Here is a 19,888-nt window from a genome sequence, read left to right on the forward strand (position 1 = left end):
GGGATTCTTTGTTTCTGATGGTCCTGGAGCAGTTGCCAGCTTTTTAATTTTTTTTTAATATGGTTTGGGTTTTTTTCTTTTTATGCTGTTCTATTTTGTACATGTGTGTTGGTTTTTTTTTTTTTTCATTTATTTTTGCTTTTTTTGCAGTTCTTTGTGCTGCAGGTGTTTGGTATTGGTTATGAGGTGGCAGTGGGAAAAAAAATTTGTCCCCTAATTTGCATATACAATAGAATATTTGCATAATTTGTCATTAGTATAATTATTTTTCAGTGCTCCATATGGGAGTAAGTGGGGCGGAGAATAATAGTAATACTATGAGAGGTGTTACTCCAATCTGGAGCACTATTTATGGACTTTATGCACTATAAATAAAAAAAAAAGACAAATAATACCGTCTGGTGCAGAAAATGCGACGCTGCCTGGAGGCAATTTTTAATTTATTTAATATTTTTAATTCTGAAAGTCTGAACAGAAACAGCTCCTGTGTCAGACCGAAGCAGACACTTCACCGGACCTAAAACGCCACAAGACAGGCGAGAGGGATCCAGGGCGGGGAATGAAACCGCGCCGCGAATTCCCTGGAAAAGCAGAAATCCCAAAACCCCAGGGAATGTCACCGCGCCGCCCCGGCAGGAGCCGGGTGGTGCCGCCCGCGCCCACTCCCCCGCGCCCACCCCGTGGTCTCTCCCGCCCCTCCGGCCCAGCTGGCCCCGCCCCCCACGCGTCACGGCCGTGCCCGCCCGCGATTGGTGGATCCGCGACGTCTGGCGTGCAGCGGCCAATGGCGGTGCTGTGCCCCCCCCCAAGCCAAGATGGCGGCGCCGCGGGCTGCGGGCGGGCGGCCCTGAGGCGGCTGCGGGGGCCGCGCCTTGCTCCGCGCCCCGCGCCGCGCCGGGGGCCGGCCGGCCGGGGGTTCCCGCTCCCCGCTTGCGGGCTGGCCGGCCCGCCGGGCCCGCCCCGCCCTCCGCCATGGCGGCCGAGAGCGGCAGGCAGTTCTGGAAGCGGAGCGCCAAGCTGCCGGGCAGGTGAGCCCCGGGGAAGGGGTGCGAGGGCCGCGCCCCCCGCGCTTCAGCTGGAGGCTGGAGCCGGCGCTCAGCCTGGGGAGGGGGCTGTCACCCAGACTGGTTCTGGGGCTGAGGGCACCCCTGTAAGGCTCGGGGGATACCAGGAGGGTTTGTCTCGGCTGCGGGGCTGAGGAGCTGGTTGGGGGCCCCGGGGTTCCTCACTGAAGTAGGGGGGATGCCAGGGCCACCGCAGGCTATGGGACGGGAATTTTGCTGGTAGAAGGCTTAATGTATAGGGGACAAGGGTAGGTCAGAGCTGCTCCCTCATCTGTAGGATAAGGCAGGCTTGTGGGGGCTGCGTGGGGCCCCTGTGCGCCCCCCATGGGAAGCAGGGTGGAGGGATCAGGGGGCCTTGAAGGCCTCTTTGGGATAGTCCCAGAGCCAGGTACCCAGTGTGCCATCTTCCTTTCCACAGATACTGAAGAAAACTCATCTTTGCCAAAGTCCTTAGAGGTGTCACCTTGGGTGGCAGTAGCTCTGTCCCCAAGGGGTGACCCTGATAACGCACAGAACCCCCCATTACCCTCAGCTGTGTGGGATGTCACTCCTGGTCCCCCTCTGCTCCAGAGGAAGGACTGTAAGGGCTCTGTTTGTACCTCCCCTGCCTCAGTTCCTCTGGCTGTGATGTCCTGGTTCCTCTCAGGGCATCTTTACTCACTCAGGGATGGGAGAAACAAGTGAAATGTGTGACATAGTATTTAGGAAGAAGAGGCTGGTGTTGATGAAGGAGAGGCTTCCTACAATGCCTTGGGAGCAAGGCTGATGTGGAAAGAAGGCATCAACCTCTCTGTGGAAGCTCTCTCAAGTGCTTTTCCTTCCCGGTGCTCCTTACTTTTGCCCTCATTTGCCTTATCTGAACCCTGCCCTTCGCCTCCTGGGGTATGAGTGCAGTCTGAAATGCTTAGTTGGCTTTAAATCTTTCTGGGCCAGTTAAATGTCTCTTTCTAATGTGCTTTCACTCATCTGCTTGTCACTGTGCAACTCCTTCAGTTGGCTGGACAATCCATGTCTGTGGTGAGCAAAGGGAGAGCAAGGACCTCTCTGTTCCTCCTCTGCTGCTCCTGTGGGAGGAAAATCCTGTGCTTTCCCTGGGTTATTTCCTAACTGCTCCTGTCTCTTACCTGAAGGTCTCGGCCATGCTCTCAGCTGGTGGTCTTGGACACCATCTCTCTTCTGCATGGACTTCTGAGCTTTGCCTTGGAAAGCTCAAACCAGGTGAACCGGTCTGGCAGGCAGCTGGTCCTGCCTGTGACACTCTGCATCGGGAAGTTTTTGGCAGTGTTCTCTCCTTCTCCTATCTGCCTGCTTGGCAGATATCCTGGAACAAGGAGCCTTGTTACCTCTTGTGTGCTGGTTGTTTCCAGGGACAGCCACCAACAGGTCTTCAGCAGCCTGACTCGGAGGGTGGAGGTGGGATGTGCTGCATCCATGGTCACTAGACATGAACCACCCTTTCTTCTTTTTTGTCCAAGCTTTGGGAGACCCTCCTGTACGGATTCTTGGCTGTCTCCTTTCTTTCCCCTGACAATCTGGCAGAGGGAGGCTTTGTAGGAACTTGGATACTGTGTTAGCTTCCTTTTCCATGACACTTAGTGTGTTTGGTCACTTAGTTGTATTAGCTTTTATTTGCTAATAAAGTTTATTAGCTTTTGGCCCCTGTAGATTTAGGGTGGATTTTAGATGTAGCTTTAGAATTGGTAAATGCTGTTTTGTTTTTCCAGTGCTATCTTGTGGTTTTTGCACTGGCTATTCTCTGCCTGGTAATTTTCTAGGGATGTGTTGGCTGAGTGCTGTGGTGTGTTGTCCTCTGTGATGGGTTGTTTATTCCCTGCTCTTTAGACAGCCAGAGTCAGCTGGGGTTATTTAAATGCTGTTTTAAAAGGGGAGAAATGGCCTGCTGGAAGTAAATGTGTTGTGTGTCCAGAGGGGCAGTGGCATTTCATGGCTGTGCTCTGCTGCAGTGTCAATAACCCACACCCTGGGATGATCCTGTGAGGTGTCACACAGGGAGCACAGCCATTGTTACTCACACGATTGGTTACCCCTTGTACCCTGCAGTGAACGTCCAGGCAGCAGGAAATGCCTGCCCCAAGGAGTTTAAACTGGGACAGAGCAGGGGACTCCTCCAGTCAGGCTGGGAGCACAGCTTAGGTCAGCTTGAGATTCTTTGGGAGTGTCTGGGTTGTAAGAGTTTAAAAAAGAGCTGTGTGCAGGTGGGACCCTCTGCCATCGTATCAAACATTGATTCAGAACCCCAGGAAAGGGTTTCCTCCCTCAGCACTGGCTGCCACATCCCCTCCTCTCTCTAACACACATCCTTCCTTGGTCTTGTGAAGTCCAGGCCTTCACAGGTGAATCGAAGCAGTTCCCCCTTGGCAGCCTGTGGGTCCCTGACAGGGAGCAGGAACCTTGTGCTGGATATCCTGGGACAGTGTGACTTTGGTACTGGGCATGGGAGAGGCTCTGCTAGTTCCTGTCCTGCAGGGAGCTGCCACAAGTCACTGGGAAGCAATGCTGATCCGGAAGGCTTGTTCTTCTTCCTCCTCATCATCACTTCGCTATGTCCACCCATGGAAGTGCCTCTGCTTAATTGCTGTCCTGACTTCCAGATGCTCATTAGTCATCACACTCTGTCCTAGGCTTAATCCTCGATGATAAAGCCAGTGAGGACTTCCAGCCACGAGGGACAGCCACTGCAGGGGTGATCCCACCCCTAGCTTGGCTGCTCCACCAGGATCTCTCTGTGCTGTGGTTGTTTCCAGCCTCTGCCCTGGCTCTCTGCATCTCTTCCCTGCCAGCTGGACCTGTTGCTTCTGCATCCTCAGCTTGTTCCCAGCTGCACCAGGCTGCCATCCCTCTCCTCCATGACTGGGCTCTGCTGGTTTTACTGCCGGGCACCATCTGCAGCTCCTAGAAACCAGGCCAGCTCTATTGACCCCAAGAGAAGCTTGTTCCTTGTGTGCCAGCTCTGAAAGGGCCTTTGTCTCTGCCATGGCATTGCAGGACTTGTTTTCCAGAGGTTGTTTTCCAGAGTGGGGTGACTGTGAATAGTTCGTCCAATGCAGGTGATAACTCAGGATCCCCGTCTCACCTCCAGAGCCTGTAAAAACAGCGATGAGCATGTTTTCAGTAGTTGCTCTCTGAGGTGATGCTCCCCATGTAGGGCCTGGAGCCCTCAAGCTCCTTGTCCCACGATTCCCAAGGAACCAGGGACTGAGAGGTTCTGAAGAGGAGACTCACTTCAGGCCACGTAGGAAGTAGTTGATTAAACCGGGATTTGGACCCAAGTCAAACCACGTACTGTACCAGGCATTCCTTTTCTTTGGCATTGGCTGTGATCCTGAGAAACAGCATGGGCTTCAAACCCTGAACTACATTTATGGAGGAGCCCAGTGTCAGTGCATGGAGTCCTTCCCTGTCCCACAGGGCCTGGGAGGGTGACTTCCCCAAACTGGAAGTCCCCTTGTTGGAAAAGAGAACGAACCTCAGTGTATGCAGCAGGTAGACTGAGACACGTGGTCAAATGGAGTGAGCTGGTGGTGCAGAAAAGAGCAGATCTCAAATCCCAGCTCAGGCTGGACCAGGCCTAAGAAGTTAAACAAGGCTTCTCTTTGCCGCTGCAAAGAACAAATCTTCATCTGCATGTAGCATTTTGGATTTCAGGCTTGTAAATTAGAAGGTTTTTGCAGCTGCTTTTGTTCTTCCATTCTCTGCGCCCAAAAGCAGGCAAGAAGCGTGACCCCAGTTTAGGCTGAGATTATTTGTAGGACCTCTTTTTACAGCATCTTGGGTTTTTTTCTTTTCCCCTTCCTGCAGCATTCAGCCTGTCTATGGAGCACAGCATCCTCCACTGGATTCCCAGCTCACTAAAAAGTAAGTGTTTGTCTCCTGGAGATGCAGGCCACAAGGCCTGGCAGGTTTGGGGCTCAGTTCTGCAGTAGGTGGAGGTCTCCAGCATCCCTGGCACTATGATACTGCAGCAGAGAAGGACAGCAGTGGGGTGTGGTGCTGCCTTGAGCTCTATGAAAGCTTGCAGGGAAAGCTTATCTGCTGGTGCCCTTTATGGCCAGGAAATCCATATAGTAACATCAAAGGAAACAGACTTTTTAAATTTTTTTTTTAAACAGTGTCTGGTCCTTCTGCTCCTCTTTGGAGCTGGAGGAATTAAGGGAAAGGGAGGTAAAGCTGTCCAGCAGCTACAAAGCTGGAGAACTGCAGCAGCCTTTCCAGCAGGAAAAGGCAAAATTCTTGGTTTGAGTTGCCTCCTTGACCCCATCCTGTGCTGTGTAGTGACAAAAGTTCCCTGCTTCAGGTGGTGGACTTTGTAAGCTTCTGTAGCTTAAGGGTAAATTCCATCTTTGCCTGAGGAAAGACCCAGGCTGGTCTGGCTGCTGAGAACAACTGCAGCTGTTTTGGGAGTTTCCATGGAAGGAGACCTGCTCTATCTGCCCTCTGACATGCCTCTCTCCAGGTTGCAAGACCTTTTTTTGGGTGTTAATCTACTTGTTTTGTGTAGGGTCAGGGAAGGCAGAGCTGGAGGAATTGTACCCGTCTACCTTTTGCCCTTCCTAGCCAGGAAGGCTGGCACTTCTCCAGCTGTGTGCTGCCACTGTGGCCTCTGAGACTGCTGTCACAGCAGCCTGTCACAGCCACTCCTGGCGGTGGGCAGCGCAGAGAGACTTAATGTATTCCTTAGGTCTGAGATAAGGAACAGGGAAACTGGAGGAAGGGATTGGCTGATTGAAGTGAGGGCATGGGGAAAGAAAATGAACTCATCCATGGCTCTGATCCTGTTCCTGTGGCTCATAGCTTCATCAAGGACCGCTCCAAGGCCAGTGGGCTGCCCATGAAAAGCAAGAAAGCCTCCAGCTTCCACGAGTTTGCCCGCAGTACCAGCGATGCCTGGGACATTGGGGATGATGAAGACGAGGACTTCTCCTCCTCCTCCTCGTCCTCTTTGCAAACTCTGAACTCTAAAGTGGCCAAGGCCACGGCAGCACAGGTTCTGGAGAACCACAGCAAGCTGCGGGTGAAGCCCGAGCGGTGCCAGCCTGCCCTCAGTGACCTGCCCACCAACTGCAAGGTCATAAAGTCCAGCAGCGAGGCCCAGCTCTCCAGGACCTCTGGTAAGAGCCATCTTCAGGAGCAGCCTTGTGCTCCAGTACTCTCTTACTTGGCCACTGAACTCAGCTGCTTGTTGGTCGCAGTATGGGCAAGAGGCAATGAGCACAACAGATGTTTTTTCTTCCTTTTAGTATCCTGTACTCCAAGGAGCCATTTTCAGAGGCATGGCTTTAAGGCTTGTGTCCTCAGCTGCTCAATATCCTGCATACATGTCTGTCCCAGAGTATTCCATATTCTGGGTGCTAAGTCAGTTTTGAGGTCTGTTAAGTTCTTGCTGGGACTTGCTCACTGTCTGCTTCCATGGTGGTTTGGTGTGCTGCTCTTAGCACAGGTCTGGCTGAGGTTGTGTTGACACAGCGTGGGCAGGGAATTGGGCAGCAGCAGCCCCTGCTCAGTCTGCCTCGTCTGCCTGTGCAGTGAGATTACCTCAGGAGATGGCACTCACCGCCTGTCAGCTCCTCTCTCTGCACTAGCAATTAGCTTGATGGGTGTTTGGATCTGGAGAGCAGAGCAGATCTGGACATCAGTTCTGCTGTGTCTCCTGTGTCCTACCCACATGTGGAGGGAAGTCTGATCCACTTGGAGCCAGGTGTCTGGATGCAGGAAGAAGAGGAGGGAGAAATGGGGGAAAGTTGTGGAAGAGCCACAACAGATGCCTGTGAATGGATCCCTTGGAGTGGGCCAGCGATGCTGTTCTGTGGTGCTGAGGAACAGAAGGGTGAAATCTGCATTGTCTGACAGTGGCTAGGGGAGCGAGGTGGGGTTGGAGAGGTGGAACCTCCTTCCCCAGCTCAGTGCAGCATCTGGTTCTTGCTAGAGGAGGCCTGTGTGCGGAGCCCCCTGCAGAAGCAGCAGTCTCTCCCCCTCCGACCTGTCATTCCCCTTGTGGCCCGAATCTCTGACCAAAATGCCTCCGGGGCTCCCCCCATGACCGTGAGGGAGAAAACTCGTCTGGAGAAATTCCGGCAGCTCCTTTCCAGCCACAACACCGACCTGGGTGAGTGGGGCAGAATGAGGGTGCCTCTGGGTGAGCAGGGGAGGGCACAGGGGGCCTGCTGCCTGCATCAGGTCTGCTTTGGGGTGGAAAAAATCACTGTCTGCAATTGTACCAGATGGGTGTTTGCAGGAATTGCTCTGTTGGCATTTGGGGATGTCCTCCAACCCCTTCCTGTCTGTCCCTAATGATTCTCCATCTTGCACATGATGGTTGAGATCACTGGGGGCTGTTGGGCTCTGCATGAGAATTGAGGTCCTGGCACACTGGTGACTGTGCAGCTCCCAGTTCTGTGCCTGAGCTGGGCTGAAATCATCTCTGCTCTCCTTCCAGCAGACCCACATCCCCAGTTGTTGCTAGTGTGGGAGCCTTCCTGGAGGCTCATTGTCTCCAGAGCCTGCAGGAGCAGACTGGGCTTTCCTCTCCTTCTAGGTGTAGTGGTGCCTGGACGTGCCTAGGATCTAATCCATTGCCACCACTGTCCGTTTGCAGATGAGCTGAGAAAATGCAGCTGGCCTGGTGTGCCCAGAGAGGTCCGGCCTGTGACTTGGAGACTGCTGTCAGTAAGTACTGGGAGCTGTGCCTCTGGAGTCTGGGAGGAGTGGGCCACGTCAGGGGCACATGCTCTACACCTCCCTGTGTCCCATAGCTTGTGTGTTCCTAGTGCCCAGCTTCCAGGTGAGCTGTAGGGCTTTTTGATCAGAGAGTGCCATTGCTGCATCCTCTCTGAGCTCAAAGCCCAGATTGGTGTGGGGACTGGGTGGTTCACTCTCTTTTGGGGGCTGGGAAGGCCAAATTCCATGAAAGCTATTTCCTGAGCTCCAGAGTTGTGTGCCTGATGTCTGTGGGTGCACAGCCGGCAGGATTACAAGGGCTGGTGAGGAAAGAGGGTCTCCCCTGAGCTGAGTTTTCCCAACACAGGGCTATCTCCCTGCCAACTCGGAGCGCCGGAAGCTGACCCTGCAGCGGAAAAGGGAGGAGTACTTTGGCTTCATCCAGCAGTACTACGACTCCCGGAATGAGGAGCACCACCAGGACACCTACAGACAAGTAGGAACCCTCCTCCTGCCTTTCTGCTTTGGGTATAGCCCTCTCCTCTTCTCTTGCTGCTGCTTGTCCCCATGGGTGTGGTCATGCCAGAACTTGCTCTAGCTGTAGCTAGGAGTTGTCTTCTCTTTGGGGAAAAGGCGCCATGGTTTTGTCCTTGTTAAAGCTTTTCCTAAATTGATCTAATAGTAAATTTCAGTTCTGAACTACCTGCCTGCACATGAGCAGAGCAGACTGCAGATAACTGTAGATGATTTTCTCAGTACAGCTGTCATCTGTAGCCCATTGTGCAGCTCACTGTGCTTGTCAGCTCTTGCCTGGGGGAACACTGATGGTTGATTACCCTCTGTTAGCCTGTGATAAGTTATTGTGCCCCTGGAAAGCACAGCTGGTGTGTGTAACTCACCTTCTTTTCCAGATCCACATTGACATTCCAAGGACCAACCCACTCATTCCCCTCTTCCAGCAGCCTCTTGTTCAGGAGGTAAGTGGGGGGTGAGGCTCCTGCCCTGCATTTGCCATGGGATGTGTGTGTGGAGTGACTGCTCCTAGGGAATTAACTTTGTTGGGAAACTTCCCTGCCTGACAGCTCCTGATGCAAATACCTCCTGGAACTGTCTGGTCTTGTCCTGTGTTTCTGAAAGACATCAAACTTGGAGCTTTGGGGTTATGAGATGATCTCTTCTTTGGCAAGATGTAGCCAAGAGCTGGTAAAAAATTTGAAGCTTTTGTTTTGAGACAAATTGAAGGCGTTTGAACCAGAACACAGGTTCTGTTTTGCTTCAAACCTCTTTTATGGGAGCAACCTGGGCAGGGATGGGTTTGATAGGTAGTCAGGAGGTGTGGACACCTGTCCTCTCTGGAGACAAACTCAGTGTGTGTCAGAGCAAGGTGTCCAGGGGCTTGGGGCAGTCTGGGAATGTTGGTTGTTGTGAGGGAGGCTGCCCTGTTGGGAAGTGTCCTGATCTGTGGTGTTTTTCTGGAAGTGCTGTGCTGATACCTCATCTTCCCAACTGATGTTCTGCCAAGGAGGCTGCTCTGTCCTGTGGATATTAAACTGTCTGGGATCTGAAAAGTTGGGTATGCATTTCTTCAGGCAGAGGTTTTGATGAAGAGCTTGGACTATCTTGTCTGAAGAGTGAGCTGGCCTGTGTGTGGGATTTGTGGATGACACAGGAGTCTCTCCTAGGACTTTTATGCTTCTAACATCACCTTACTACTACAGAAAAGCCTGTCAGTGCATGGTCTGCATTCCCTGAGCTTAGCAGTTACACTTTTCTGCTTTCCCTTTGTGCATGGCTAATGCAGGTACCTGCTTTCCCTGGTTCTTCCCTAGATTTTTGAGAGAATCCTGTTTATCTGGGCCATTCGCCATCCAGCCAGCGGCTATGTGCAGGGCATCAATGACCTGGTCACCCCGTTCTTTGTTGTGTTCCTCTCTGAGCACGTTGGTAAGTGACACTTGCTGCTGTAAGCACTCCTGACCGTGGGGTTTGAAGTGGTGTAAAATGCTGACATGAGGAAAACTTTCTCTGCTGGAGAAGGGGGTGATGTTCTTTTCCTTCAGAGTGCCTGGGCCAGGCTGGAGTTGTACCTCTGTATCTCTGCTCTCTATGCTGTATCTATGCAAGTTTCATAATCTTGCTGAGCCCCACAGAAGGTGAAATACTAAGGGTGGGTTTGCATTTCAATGAACTTAACCACCTCACAGCTTGGAGGGGAATGGGATCTTCTAGTCACTGAGGGAGCCATGATCTATAGAATTGGAGGAGAGTCTTGCTCTCAAAGCTGGGACTTGGCAGACAGTGCCTGCTCTAGAAGGAATATGTGAAGTTTAGAGACCCTGCTGAGAATGTAAAAGAAACTTTAAATACAGATTCCCTCCTTTGCTGCTAGTACAGGTGTGTGCCTCAAACTGATAGTTTCAGAAAGCAAACTGATTTCTCCCTGCTGCTTCTGGATTTCTTGTCAGCCACTGGCTTTTAGCTGCAGATCAAGTCCTTTCCACCCATGGTATTTTTATTCCTTCTCTGGCTCTAGCTGTGTTTTGGAGTTGACATTAATGCTGGGATGTCATAATCTCTATGTTTAAAGGCTCTTAGCGTCCACTGTAAATAGAAGGGAAAAGGAATTTGTAAGGCTGTATTAGTGTCAGAAATCCTGTTGAATAAATATTTTTAAGATCTGATCCAAAAGTTGAAGTGAGTGAAAGCCTTGTTCTATCAAGCTAAGGCTTTGTAAAGTGGTAGTAATCTGCGTCTGCTGAGGGCCTTGTGAAGGGCTGAGCCACCTTGCTTGCCACTGAGAGAGCCAGTGTGGTCAGGGTTGATCCCTGGGAAGTGCTGTTGCTCCTCACAGCCTGAAGGAGAAGGCACCAAGTGTGTCTCTGATGGCAGCTGGAGTGAATTCCCTTCTGTGGGAAGAGCAGATCAGATCTGAGCAGGTTCCCTTTGAGGGGCTTCTCCTATGGCCTGAGCAGCATCCATGGCATTCAGTGCTGGCAGAGGTCACTTGCTCAGAATTGATTTATTGCGTTAGGAGCAGAGCTGTGCACAGTGAGTGACCTAGGCAAGAAGGGAGCTGGTGAATCATCAGAGCTGCCTGTATTACCTGGTGTGACTTCCTGCAGTCCTGTACCCTGTTGGGTGTCAGGGATTAGCTCTCCCTGCATGTGGCAGCTGATGTTGGCCCTGTTAGGCTCTGTGCTGGGTTCGTGCTTCTCACCATCTACCAGGGCTGTTTTCATCCCTGTCTGAAGCTTCTCCCCATCTTTACAGGGTTGTTTTCACCCCTACTGAAGCTTCCTCTCTGGATGTGGCCTTCCTGTTTCCAACTCTCTCTGAAACTTGGGTTGCAGGGAAAAATTCCTCTTCAGGAGAGCAGCTGTGCTGAATTTGGCCAAGTAACAACAACTCTTCTGTCTCCATAGCCTGGGATTCAAAGCCAGCCATTGGGTCATGAGCTGTCATGGTGGCTACCCGCTCCCTGGTCTGCATAGCAGAGTTGAAAGACAGATCAAAAATTGCCTCTAATTTCCACGGGGAAGAGCTGGCAGTGGTCAGTCCCTTATAACCCCTCTGTAACAGGATTTAAGTCATTGATTTGGAGCCTTCTCTCTACAGCTGCCTTTGCAGACAGGCCCCTGAGGAGCTGGGCAGGCAGGGCTGAGGGCTCTCCATGCTGGATCACTGATTCTCAGGATCCCTGGAGCCTGTATCAGCTCAGTCTGTGCTGAAACCAAGTCCTTGCAGCAGGAGAGGCCTTGCACAGGTTGGTAATCCTTGTGCAGCACACCTCCAAGGACAGCTCACCTTTCTGTGGGAAGTCTCTTCAAAGGAAATTCTCCCTATATTTTTCAAGCTGTATCTTCCTTGGGAAAGGGAATAGCCTGTATGGCTCAGCGAGTCCCTGCCCACGGAGCCACTGAGGGCTCACACACCTGTGTGTCACCTGTGGGTATTCCCATGCTCACAGGGGAGTGTACAACTGGCCTGGAAAATTTTCCCTTACATTTTCTGGAAAGCTTCCTCTGGGAAGTTGGCACCAGCACTGGCTCCATCCTCAAATCTCAGTTTTGCTGCCCCTTCTCTCCTTTCAGAGCACGTGTTCTGCTGACCACAAGATCCCTGAAGGAGTCCAGTGTGCTGCCAGCTGGCTCCTGTGCTTGGTTGCCCACCATTGTCCCCTGGGATGTTTGCATCAGAGCTGGTGATGTTGCTTAGCTGTGAAGCACAAGGGTGGGATGGCACCCTGGTCTTCTGCTGCTCAGTCCAGGGACTTCTCATGGAGCAGCCTCACAGGCTGGTCCCAACTGCCAAGTCCATTGTAGACTTCTGATCCATCATCCGTGCTTTGGGCAAGTAGTGCATTTGCAGACAACAAACCATCTTTTCTACAGATGAGTTAAAATCTCTCTTTGGAGCTCACCAGCTGATTGATGTGTCTGGTTGTTAATATCTTCACTATTTTTGTTACCAGCCCAAGGCCTGAAATATCCTTCAGTGGTCTTGTCTGGCATCCCCTGCAAGGACTGGAAAAGGGGACGATGGGAACGGGGAAAAGGAGGGTGCTTTAGGCAGGGAACGGTTTGTAGCTTAGCAGTCACTTCCATGGAACAGTTTGGCAGCTTCCTTTGTTTGAAGTTGACACAAACAATGAAACAGTCAGCAGTTACCCAAAAAACTCCAGGCCCTTGTGTGCAGCGGCATTAAACACAGCTGCCTCGGGGCAGGGTGAGAGCACCCACACTGCAGTGCCTCTGACTTGATTTCTTTTCATCAAAGAAATCAAGTCACCTGCCACCATGGAAGGTACAGGAAGAATATGGGCCTCTCCAGGTCCTGAAGGAGGGGGGAACTGAAGGGAAATCATTCAAAGGAAGCTGTTTCTCTCAGCTGCCCTGGGTGCTTTGGGGACTGGATGAGCCCATTATTAACTTGCATCTCCTGATGCATCCCACTGACATCCCTCCTGAAGGCATCCCACTGACACTGTTTGCCTCTTCTTTCTGAGCAATACCTTGAATCCAGTGTGTGTGTGCCCCTTTGACCAGCTTCAGAAAACACCAGCTAGGCTGAGGCAGGAAGAAGCTTATCCCCAGAGTTTTCCAGTCCTTGTCTGAACTCCCCAGACGCCTTCTGCCAGTTGGGACCAGTTGCTTTTCCCATCCAGTCTGGATCCAGACCAGCTGCTTCTTCCCAGTGCTGGGCAGACTGCATCTGTGGCAGGTGGGATAGGTTTAGCTGTGGTGTTTTCTCCTTTGCCCTAACATGGCAAGCTGGCTCATCTCCTGTGATGCTCTCCCTGCCTCCTGCATGGACACTACTGCCTCAGCTACTTGGCAACAAGCATGGAAGCTTTGGGCTCCTGCCACTGACAGATCCACAGCTGGAATAGTTCTTCCTCCTGACTGATGGCTTCTGCTGCAGGTGCTACTGAGGAAGAGCTTGAGGGAGGTGTTGAGGCTGCAGGAGCAGCTGAGCTTGTTATTGGTGCCCTCTGGATGGGCACAGGCTCCCAGCACCTCTGGAGAGTATGGGGATGAAGGGAGATGGTCTGGCAGCTGAGGAATTGGGGCAGGAATGACAGCCCAGCACCTCCTGGAGAAACCATATCCCTGTTTTTCCAGGTCATCAGAGAGGGCATAACAAGCACAGGGATACTGAGCTTTCAGTCCCTCCCAGCTCAAGCCCTGCAAGCCCCTCTGCTGAGTCACTCCCAGTTCTCAGGGCTTGTCTTTGCATTTAGGATGGCAGTGACAAAGCTGAGGTGAGTTCAGCATCCCCAGGAGTGCCCTGCTGTCTCTCCCAGTACTCTCTGCCTGTGTGACACCACTTCCATCCCTGATTCCAGGCCTTGCCTAAGAGGTTGTCCTGGCTTTGGGACCTGTTTGGTGCCACAGCAGGGCTGTTGAGAGGAGCAGTGCCATGGGAAGTATTGAGCTTGTTAGCTTCTAGCTGGCTTTGTCGCTAAATCCTAATCACTGTGCAATGAAGACACGGTTTCCCTGCAAGCAGGAGCAGAAACTTGGGTGAAGGGAATGGGGACACTTGTGTCACCACTCATCCTGACCTCCATGGGCCTGGGGCTCACTGCAGGCACTGCAGACTTGCCCAGAGCTGTGTGAATTTGTGAGCTGAGACTGGGCTTAACTCTCCTTCAGCTGTCCAGTCTTGCCCTGAACCCCCACTGCCAGAATATGGAGAGTCATTAAAGCCTCCCTATGGAAAGCAGAGATGGCGGTGCATGGAGCCCTGGCCTCTCTGGTCTTTCACTTCTCCTGTGCCCTTCTTGAGCTCTTTTGAATGTCACTCACAGGAACTTTGCTTTTGTTGAGCCCTTGTTGCCCCTGGGCTTGGTGTGGCCATCACCAAGCCAGTGGTTTCCTTTCAGTCCCTCTCAGAGCCAATGTTGGGCATCTCCTTTTCATGAGGCCTCTTCTGTGCTGCAGCTAAGCAGATGTTTGTGCTGAGCCACATCCCAAGCACCTGGGGTTTGGTTCAAAGCCTCCTGCAATGTGTGTTGGCTCCTGCTGGGAATCTCCTGCCACTGTTTTGCTGTGATATGGGGGTGCTGGCAGAGCTGCTTCTCTTGTCCCTGTGGTGGTGCAAGCAGCAGGCTGTTCCCTGCCAGGTAACCACAGTCCCTGCTCCATCATGATCCTCCATCCACAAGCAGATCTTTGCACAGGTCTCATTCCCTCAGGGCTGAGCTGGCCTTTGCCACCAGTCCTGGGTGTCCACATGTCCTGTCCTGGTCCTTCCTGCCCATCCACCTTCCTCTCTGCAAGACATCGGGAAGGAGATGCACACTAAACAGATTTTGCCTGTCTTTGTCCCTACCTGGACCATGTGAGAGTGGCTGTACAGAAGCCAGCAGAAGAGTGACAGTTTTGCACAGTGATGATGAAGTGCAGCTAGAAAACAGCTTTGGTATTCTTTCTGAACTACAAGATTGTGAGATGAGTGGGTTAAGCTCTTGTTTGTCCCTAAAGCTCCTAGTGACAGTTTGCTCTGGAGCTGAGCTCTGCCCCAGGGGAGAAGAAGAGGTGGGAGCAGTGTTGGAGTCACTGGCTCTGTCCTGCCTTTCCTCCTTCAGGCAGGATCTGTTGGTTTTCCCCAGCCTGTGGCAGTGCCTGCAGTGTATCTGAGCCAAGAGGGTGGCCTGGCTCCAGCCCCAAGCCCCATCTTCTCCTTCTCTTGCTTTTTTCTGAGGAATATCAAAGATGCTTGCCAGGATTTCTGAGCCTCTGAAATGGGAAATGGGCCAGCTTAGCCCTGTTATTTGATCTGATTTAGTGTCATGACAGCAGCGTGGTGGGTGCTCTCTTCCCAAGGAGAAAAGGGAGGGAACTGCTGAGTCAGTTAATCCAGGAGAGCTAGACCTGTGTCTCCTGACTGTCTCCCCACCTCAGTCCCACTGCCTTCCTATGGCTGTTTCCCCCTCCAGCTGCCAGTTAAGGTGAGCGTGGCTTGGAGCAGGTGATTCTGCTCCAAGCTCAGGCAGCACCACTGTCATTCTATCCTCTTACATGCTCTGGGGGGTTCTCAAGCCCATCTAAAAGCAAGGAGCCTTTCTTACTCTGTGAGAACCCTTTGGGGACAGAGCTGCCACTGATGCTTATGCTGTCAGGCTCCCACTGGGTCTGAAAAATAAACTTGCACAAATCTCTGCTTCCCCACACTGAGCCTCTTCTGTGCTTGGGGCAGCTTCTGTTTGCTGGAGCCCTCCTGCCAGCTGGGCTCCAGGAGAGGCAGAAACCCCATGAAGCTGAGCCCTGTCTGCCACGTTGCCCAGCTGTCCCTGTGCTGGATTTAACTCAGTGTCTTTTTTGATGCCCAGGAAGATCTTTGCATGCTTTTGGGTCCCTCACAGCTATGCCTGAGGGTCCTGCTCTCCTAGAGAGGTTCCTGAAGCTTTGGCAGTTCTTTCTCATGAGTCCTCAAAGCTGGCAGCCTCTGGGCTGGGTGCCTTTGTTGTGCTTTGGTCCTGGGGTGATGCTGATGAATCCAGCTGGGAGCAGGAACTGGCAGCTCCCTTGTGCTGCCCCAAGCCACGGGCAGTGTTTCCTTCCCTGGTTTCTGGCTGTAGTGAAGGTTTCTCCTCTCCCAGTTCTCCCTGTGGTGCTCCCAGCTGGCAGAGACCTGCTGTCCCCCACAGCAGGTGTGCTCTGTGTAAAGGGGTTCCAAAGTGCCGGATCTTTGTCCCTGCACAGCCCTTGTCCCAGAAGGATGACAGAAGCACTGTGGGGATCCCTCCCATGCTTCCCTGGGGAGCTGGACTGGGTTCAGGGCATGATCAACAAGTCTTTTGGGGTTCTTCAGCTCAGTTGGAGAAATAGGTGAGTGCATGGGTGCTGTGACTGTGCCAGGCACATCCCTAACACACAGGGACTGTTACAGTGCCTCCTGCAAAGCTTTAGCCTGATAAAGTGCCTGGGATTGTCCCATGTCCCTGGTGTTCCCCATCTCCCTGATGCTCTTCCCACTCTGTTTTGCAGAGGAGGATGTGGAAAACTTTGACGTGACAAACCTGTCCCAGGATGTTTTACGGAGCATCGAAGCCGACAGCTTTTGGTGCATGAGCAAGCTGCTGGATGGGATACAGGTGAGCCCCTGGGGCCACGGGAATTCCTTTGCTCTAGCTGGGGTGGCAGTGTGCTTGTTTCCACTCCCTGAGGGAGTATTCTGCATGCTCCAGCATTAGGGAGGTTTTGCTACTTCACTGAGCTTAAATCTGTTGGTGAAATCCTGGGGAGGTGGGTGCTGTGGCTGCCCAGATGGCCCTGTTCTGACCAGGGAACTCATGGCAGACAGACAATCCTGGTGCTCAAGAGCCCTGTCTCTTTGGCTCATCCCAATTGCTGATCTGGGTTTGATAATTTCTAGCTGCTATTAAAGCTGCTGCTTCTGACTCAGGGCCTCTCCCCACAGGACAATTACACCTTTGCACAGCCAGGGATCCAGAAGAAAGTGAAAGCCCTGGAGGAGCTGGTCAGCCGCATCGATGGTAGGTGACACGGGAGTCTGCTCAGGTTTGTCAGCAGAGGGAGGGAGGCCTCCTTTGGGACAACTCTCAGGGCAGGGTTATAGATCTCTTACAACACCCACAGAACCAGAGCAGGGCAGCGTCAGCCAGAAACCTGGTGACAGCACAGGGTGAGGAGAGGAGGAATTTAGGAGAAAAAGGTCTCATCTGTGAGCAGTGTGCAGGAGCTGGGGCACTGTGAGCCCCAGGTGTGTAAGTGAAATGTGCTGTTTCAGAGCAGGTACATAATCACTTTAGGAAGTACGAGGTCGAGTACCTGCAGTTTGCCTTTCGCTGGATGAACAACCTGCTCATGAGGGAGCTGCCCCTTCGCTGCACCATCCGCCTCTGGGACACCTACCAGGTATGCAGGCTCCACTGCCCTCCCTGCCTGGCTTGTCACTGTCACCTGGGTCCCTGTCCCCATGAGGACAGAGGTCTCCTGGCACCAGCTGGGGTGCTGAGGGAAATGAAGCAGTGTGGCCCCAGGATGTTTACAGCCAGCTGGGTGATGGGTAGCCCAGTAGGACATTTGTGTCTGGGGGTCATTCTCCAGTTGAGCTGAAGGAATTCACCCAGAGTTTTGCTGTCCACAGTCAGAGCCAGAAGGATTCTCCCATTTCCACCTGTACGTCTGCGCTGCCTTCTTGATCAAGTGGCGGAAGGAGATCCTGGATGAGGAAGATTTCCAAGTATGACCCTGGGGTTGGGGATGATTTCCTGGGGAAGGGAAGTAGAGGTGAGGGAGTTGCTCTGGTTGGGAGCCCAGTGTGGACATAGACAGCTGTCAGAGCTGGCTCCAAGTCCAGGTCTCAAGAGCTTTGCCTAGAAGTAACTTGAGCCTTGGTGATAAGGACAGAGAACTGAGCTGTTGGAGGGTTCAAACATCCCATTCCTGATCAGGATCTCAGCTCTGATCAGTGTTTGCCCTCTTGTGTCCAGCTGTAACCCTGTAACAGCACCCTTTATTCCAAGGGGCTTGGGGTGCTTCACTGGTTCAGATCTAGACCCAAGCACATCTTGATGTTGTCCCTGAGTCTTTCAGACTGCAAGTGTGGTGGGTAAAAGTTACTGAGCACTGCTGCCACTGCTCAGGCCAGCCCCCAGCCTGCACTGGATCTGTGCTCTGCCTTCAGCCTCTCCTAACTAAACACCTTCCCCTCTTCCAGGGCCTTTTGATGTTGCTACAAAACCTGCCCACGATACACTGGGGTAATGAAGAGATTGGGCTGCTGCTGGCTGAAGCTTACAGACTCAAGTACATGTTTGCAGATGCCCCAAACCATTACCGCCGATAGGTGCCCAGACTGGCTCCTCTCTCCCATGCCCGCCCCTCGTCCTGGCCCAATCTGATCACTGTGGCATTTTTGTCATCCCAGGTCCACGGACATCCCAGCCAGGAGCTGCTCCTTGCTGTACAAAGCTCACCTGAACTCTCGTCTTAACTCTGAACGTGTGCCTGTCTGCCACTCCATGCGCCTGGATGTGCCATTTTGACAACTCAGTATTTCATTCCATGCTGGTGGCTCATGCCAGGAAGGGAGGCTTCAAGGGGCTGAGGGAGAACATGGGGGAAGATTTACAGATAAACTGAGCTGGAGATGAAGCCTGTCCTCTCCACTCCCTGTCCTGGGCTTGTCTGGCTGGGACCACTTTGGCTTTGCTGCCTCTCGTTGCCCTACGCCACATGCGCTGCCCCATCTGCTCCCTCCTCTCTTCTGACACTGCACCAACTCCCAGATGAAAATGCCTTATCAGAGACCTGCCTGGCCACAGAATCCTTCCCCACGAGGGTGGCAGGGCAAGAAGTTTCTCTCAGGGCCTACCTTTGCTCCAAGGGTCCAGAGACCCCCCAAGCACTTTGTGGGTTCATAAGAGAGTCCCTCATGCCTGCCCTCCCTCCTTCTCTCCATCCTCTTCACCTACCTCTCCCCCAGGGCAGCAGGGCAGGCACAACAGGGGCCACGACCACTCCATCCACACACACCTGGAATGACGTGTGCCAGCTTGGTGGAACTTTTGGTGACTGATGTTGAGTACAGCCCCATCCAGCATGTGGGGAAGGCACGGAGGGGGTGCTGGTAGGGGAGCAACATCTCTCAAAAATCTCCTGACAACAACCCTACTCCTCCGAGACGTTCTGTGTATATTGTGTTCTTGTGTATATGGGTCAAAGATGTACAATATATGTCTTCTATTTGTAGCGGATTTTATATTTATAACATGCACCCCTTGTTCTCCCCATCCTCATGGGGGATCCCCATGCCTGAGAGGCATGCCTGGCTGTGGTGTTGTAGGGTTTTGAACCCTTCTGGAGGAGGGGGGTGTTCCAGAGCTGCAGGTTTCTACCCTGACATGTTCTTGCAGTGCTAGCTCTGCCCGAGGTGTGACAGAAACCCATCTCAGGGTTTGGCCAGTGGAGGAGTTTGGAGCTCCCAGCAGAAGCCAAGGAGAGCCTGTTGGAGAACCATAGGCTGCAGTGCTGGCAGTGCCTCCTGGGCCCTGCAGGGCAGGGCTGTGCTGGGGCTGCACTCCAGGGATAGGAGGAGGAACAATCCTAGCTGCAGGAGTGGCTGTCCCCAGCAGCCAGGGCAGCTCTCGGTGCTGTCCCCCACAACATCCTGCAGCAAGTGCTGTTAACTCCTCCAGCTGGGGATGTTTCTGTGGGCAGAACCTCTGTGCTGTGGCATGGGCTGGATTTGGGAGGGATTGAGGAGATTGGAAACCCACCCTGGGTTTCTACCAGCGCTCCTGCTGGGCCACCAGGGCTTTCCTGGCAGGGGTGGAGGCTCCCAGTCCCTCCACGTTCCCTTTCTGTTCCCAGTGGGGAGAAAGCAGCAGGCAGTGAGGCCAGGGCCAAGCATGACAGGCAGAACCTTGTTGCCAATAAAACTCCAAACAGTATCTCAAGAAATCATTTTCCTAAGGTGGAGTTGTTTTTCTCAGGCATTTGACTTTGTGTGTGCCTTTTGTTGTTTTTCTCTAAGAAAACAGAGTGGTCCTTAGTTTAACATCAATTAAAAAAAGAAAGAATTAAAAAAACACCAAACAAAAAAAGCCCCAAACTCTACAAACAAAGACAGCAAAAGGTGGGATGTCTCCCTGCAGCACCCAATTGTGTCACCCACTG

At 52.7% G+C, this 19,888-nt stretch overlaps 1 protein-coding gene across 2 annotated transcripts; it reads left to right on the forward strand.

Moving 5' to 3' along the window:
• Positions 1-913: 913 nt before the first annotated feature.
• Positions 914-19,672, forward strand: TBC1D22B (TBC1 domain family member 22B). 2 transcript variants are annotated; one of them, XM_015650476.3, is made up of 14 exons: positions 914-1,028; positions 4,884-4,940; positions 5,877-6,193; positions 7,009-7,188; positions 7,678-7,748; positions 8,107-8,235; positions 8,651-8,716; positions 9,569-9,683; positions 16,232-16,338; positions 16,665-16,740; positions 16,995-17,122; positions 17,355-17,450; positions 17,928-18,016; positions 18,138-19,672. In XM_015650476.3, the coding sequence occupies exons 1-14, from the start codon at positions 973-975 to the stop codon at positions 18,253-18,255; spliced, it is 1,605 nt and encodes a 534-aa protein (XP_015505962.1). In that variant the 5' UTR covers positions 914-972; the 3' UTR covers positions 18,256-19,672. The 2 variants fall into 2 exon arrangements, with proteins under 2 accessions (XP_015505962.1, XP_033375830.1); XM_033519939.1 differs by having other exon boundaries at positions 17,928-18,056; positions 18,138-18,210.
• The last annotated feature ends 216 nt before the right edge of the window (positions 19,673-19,888 follow it).

The sequence above is a fragment of the Parus major genome, chromosome 26 (genome assembly GCF_001522545.3).
Source record: "Parus major isolate Abel chromosome 26, Parus_major1.1, whole genome shotgun sequence".
NCBI classification, from domain to species: Eukaryota; Metazoa; Chordata; class Aves; order Passeriformes; family Paridae; genus Parus; species Parus major.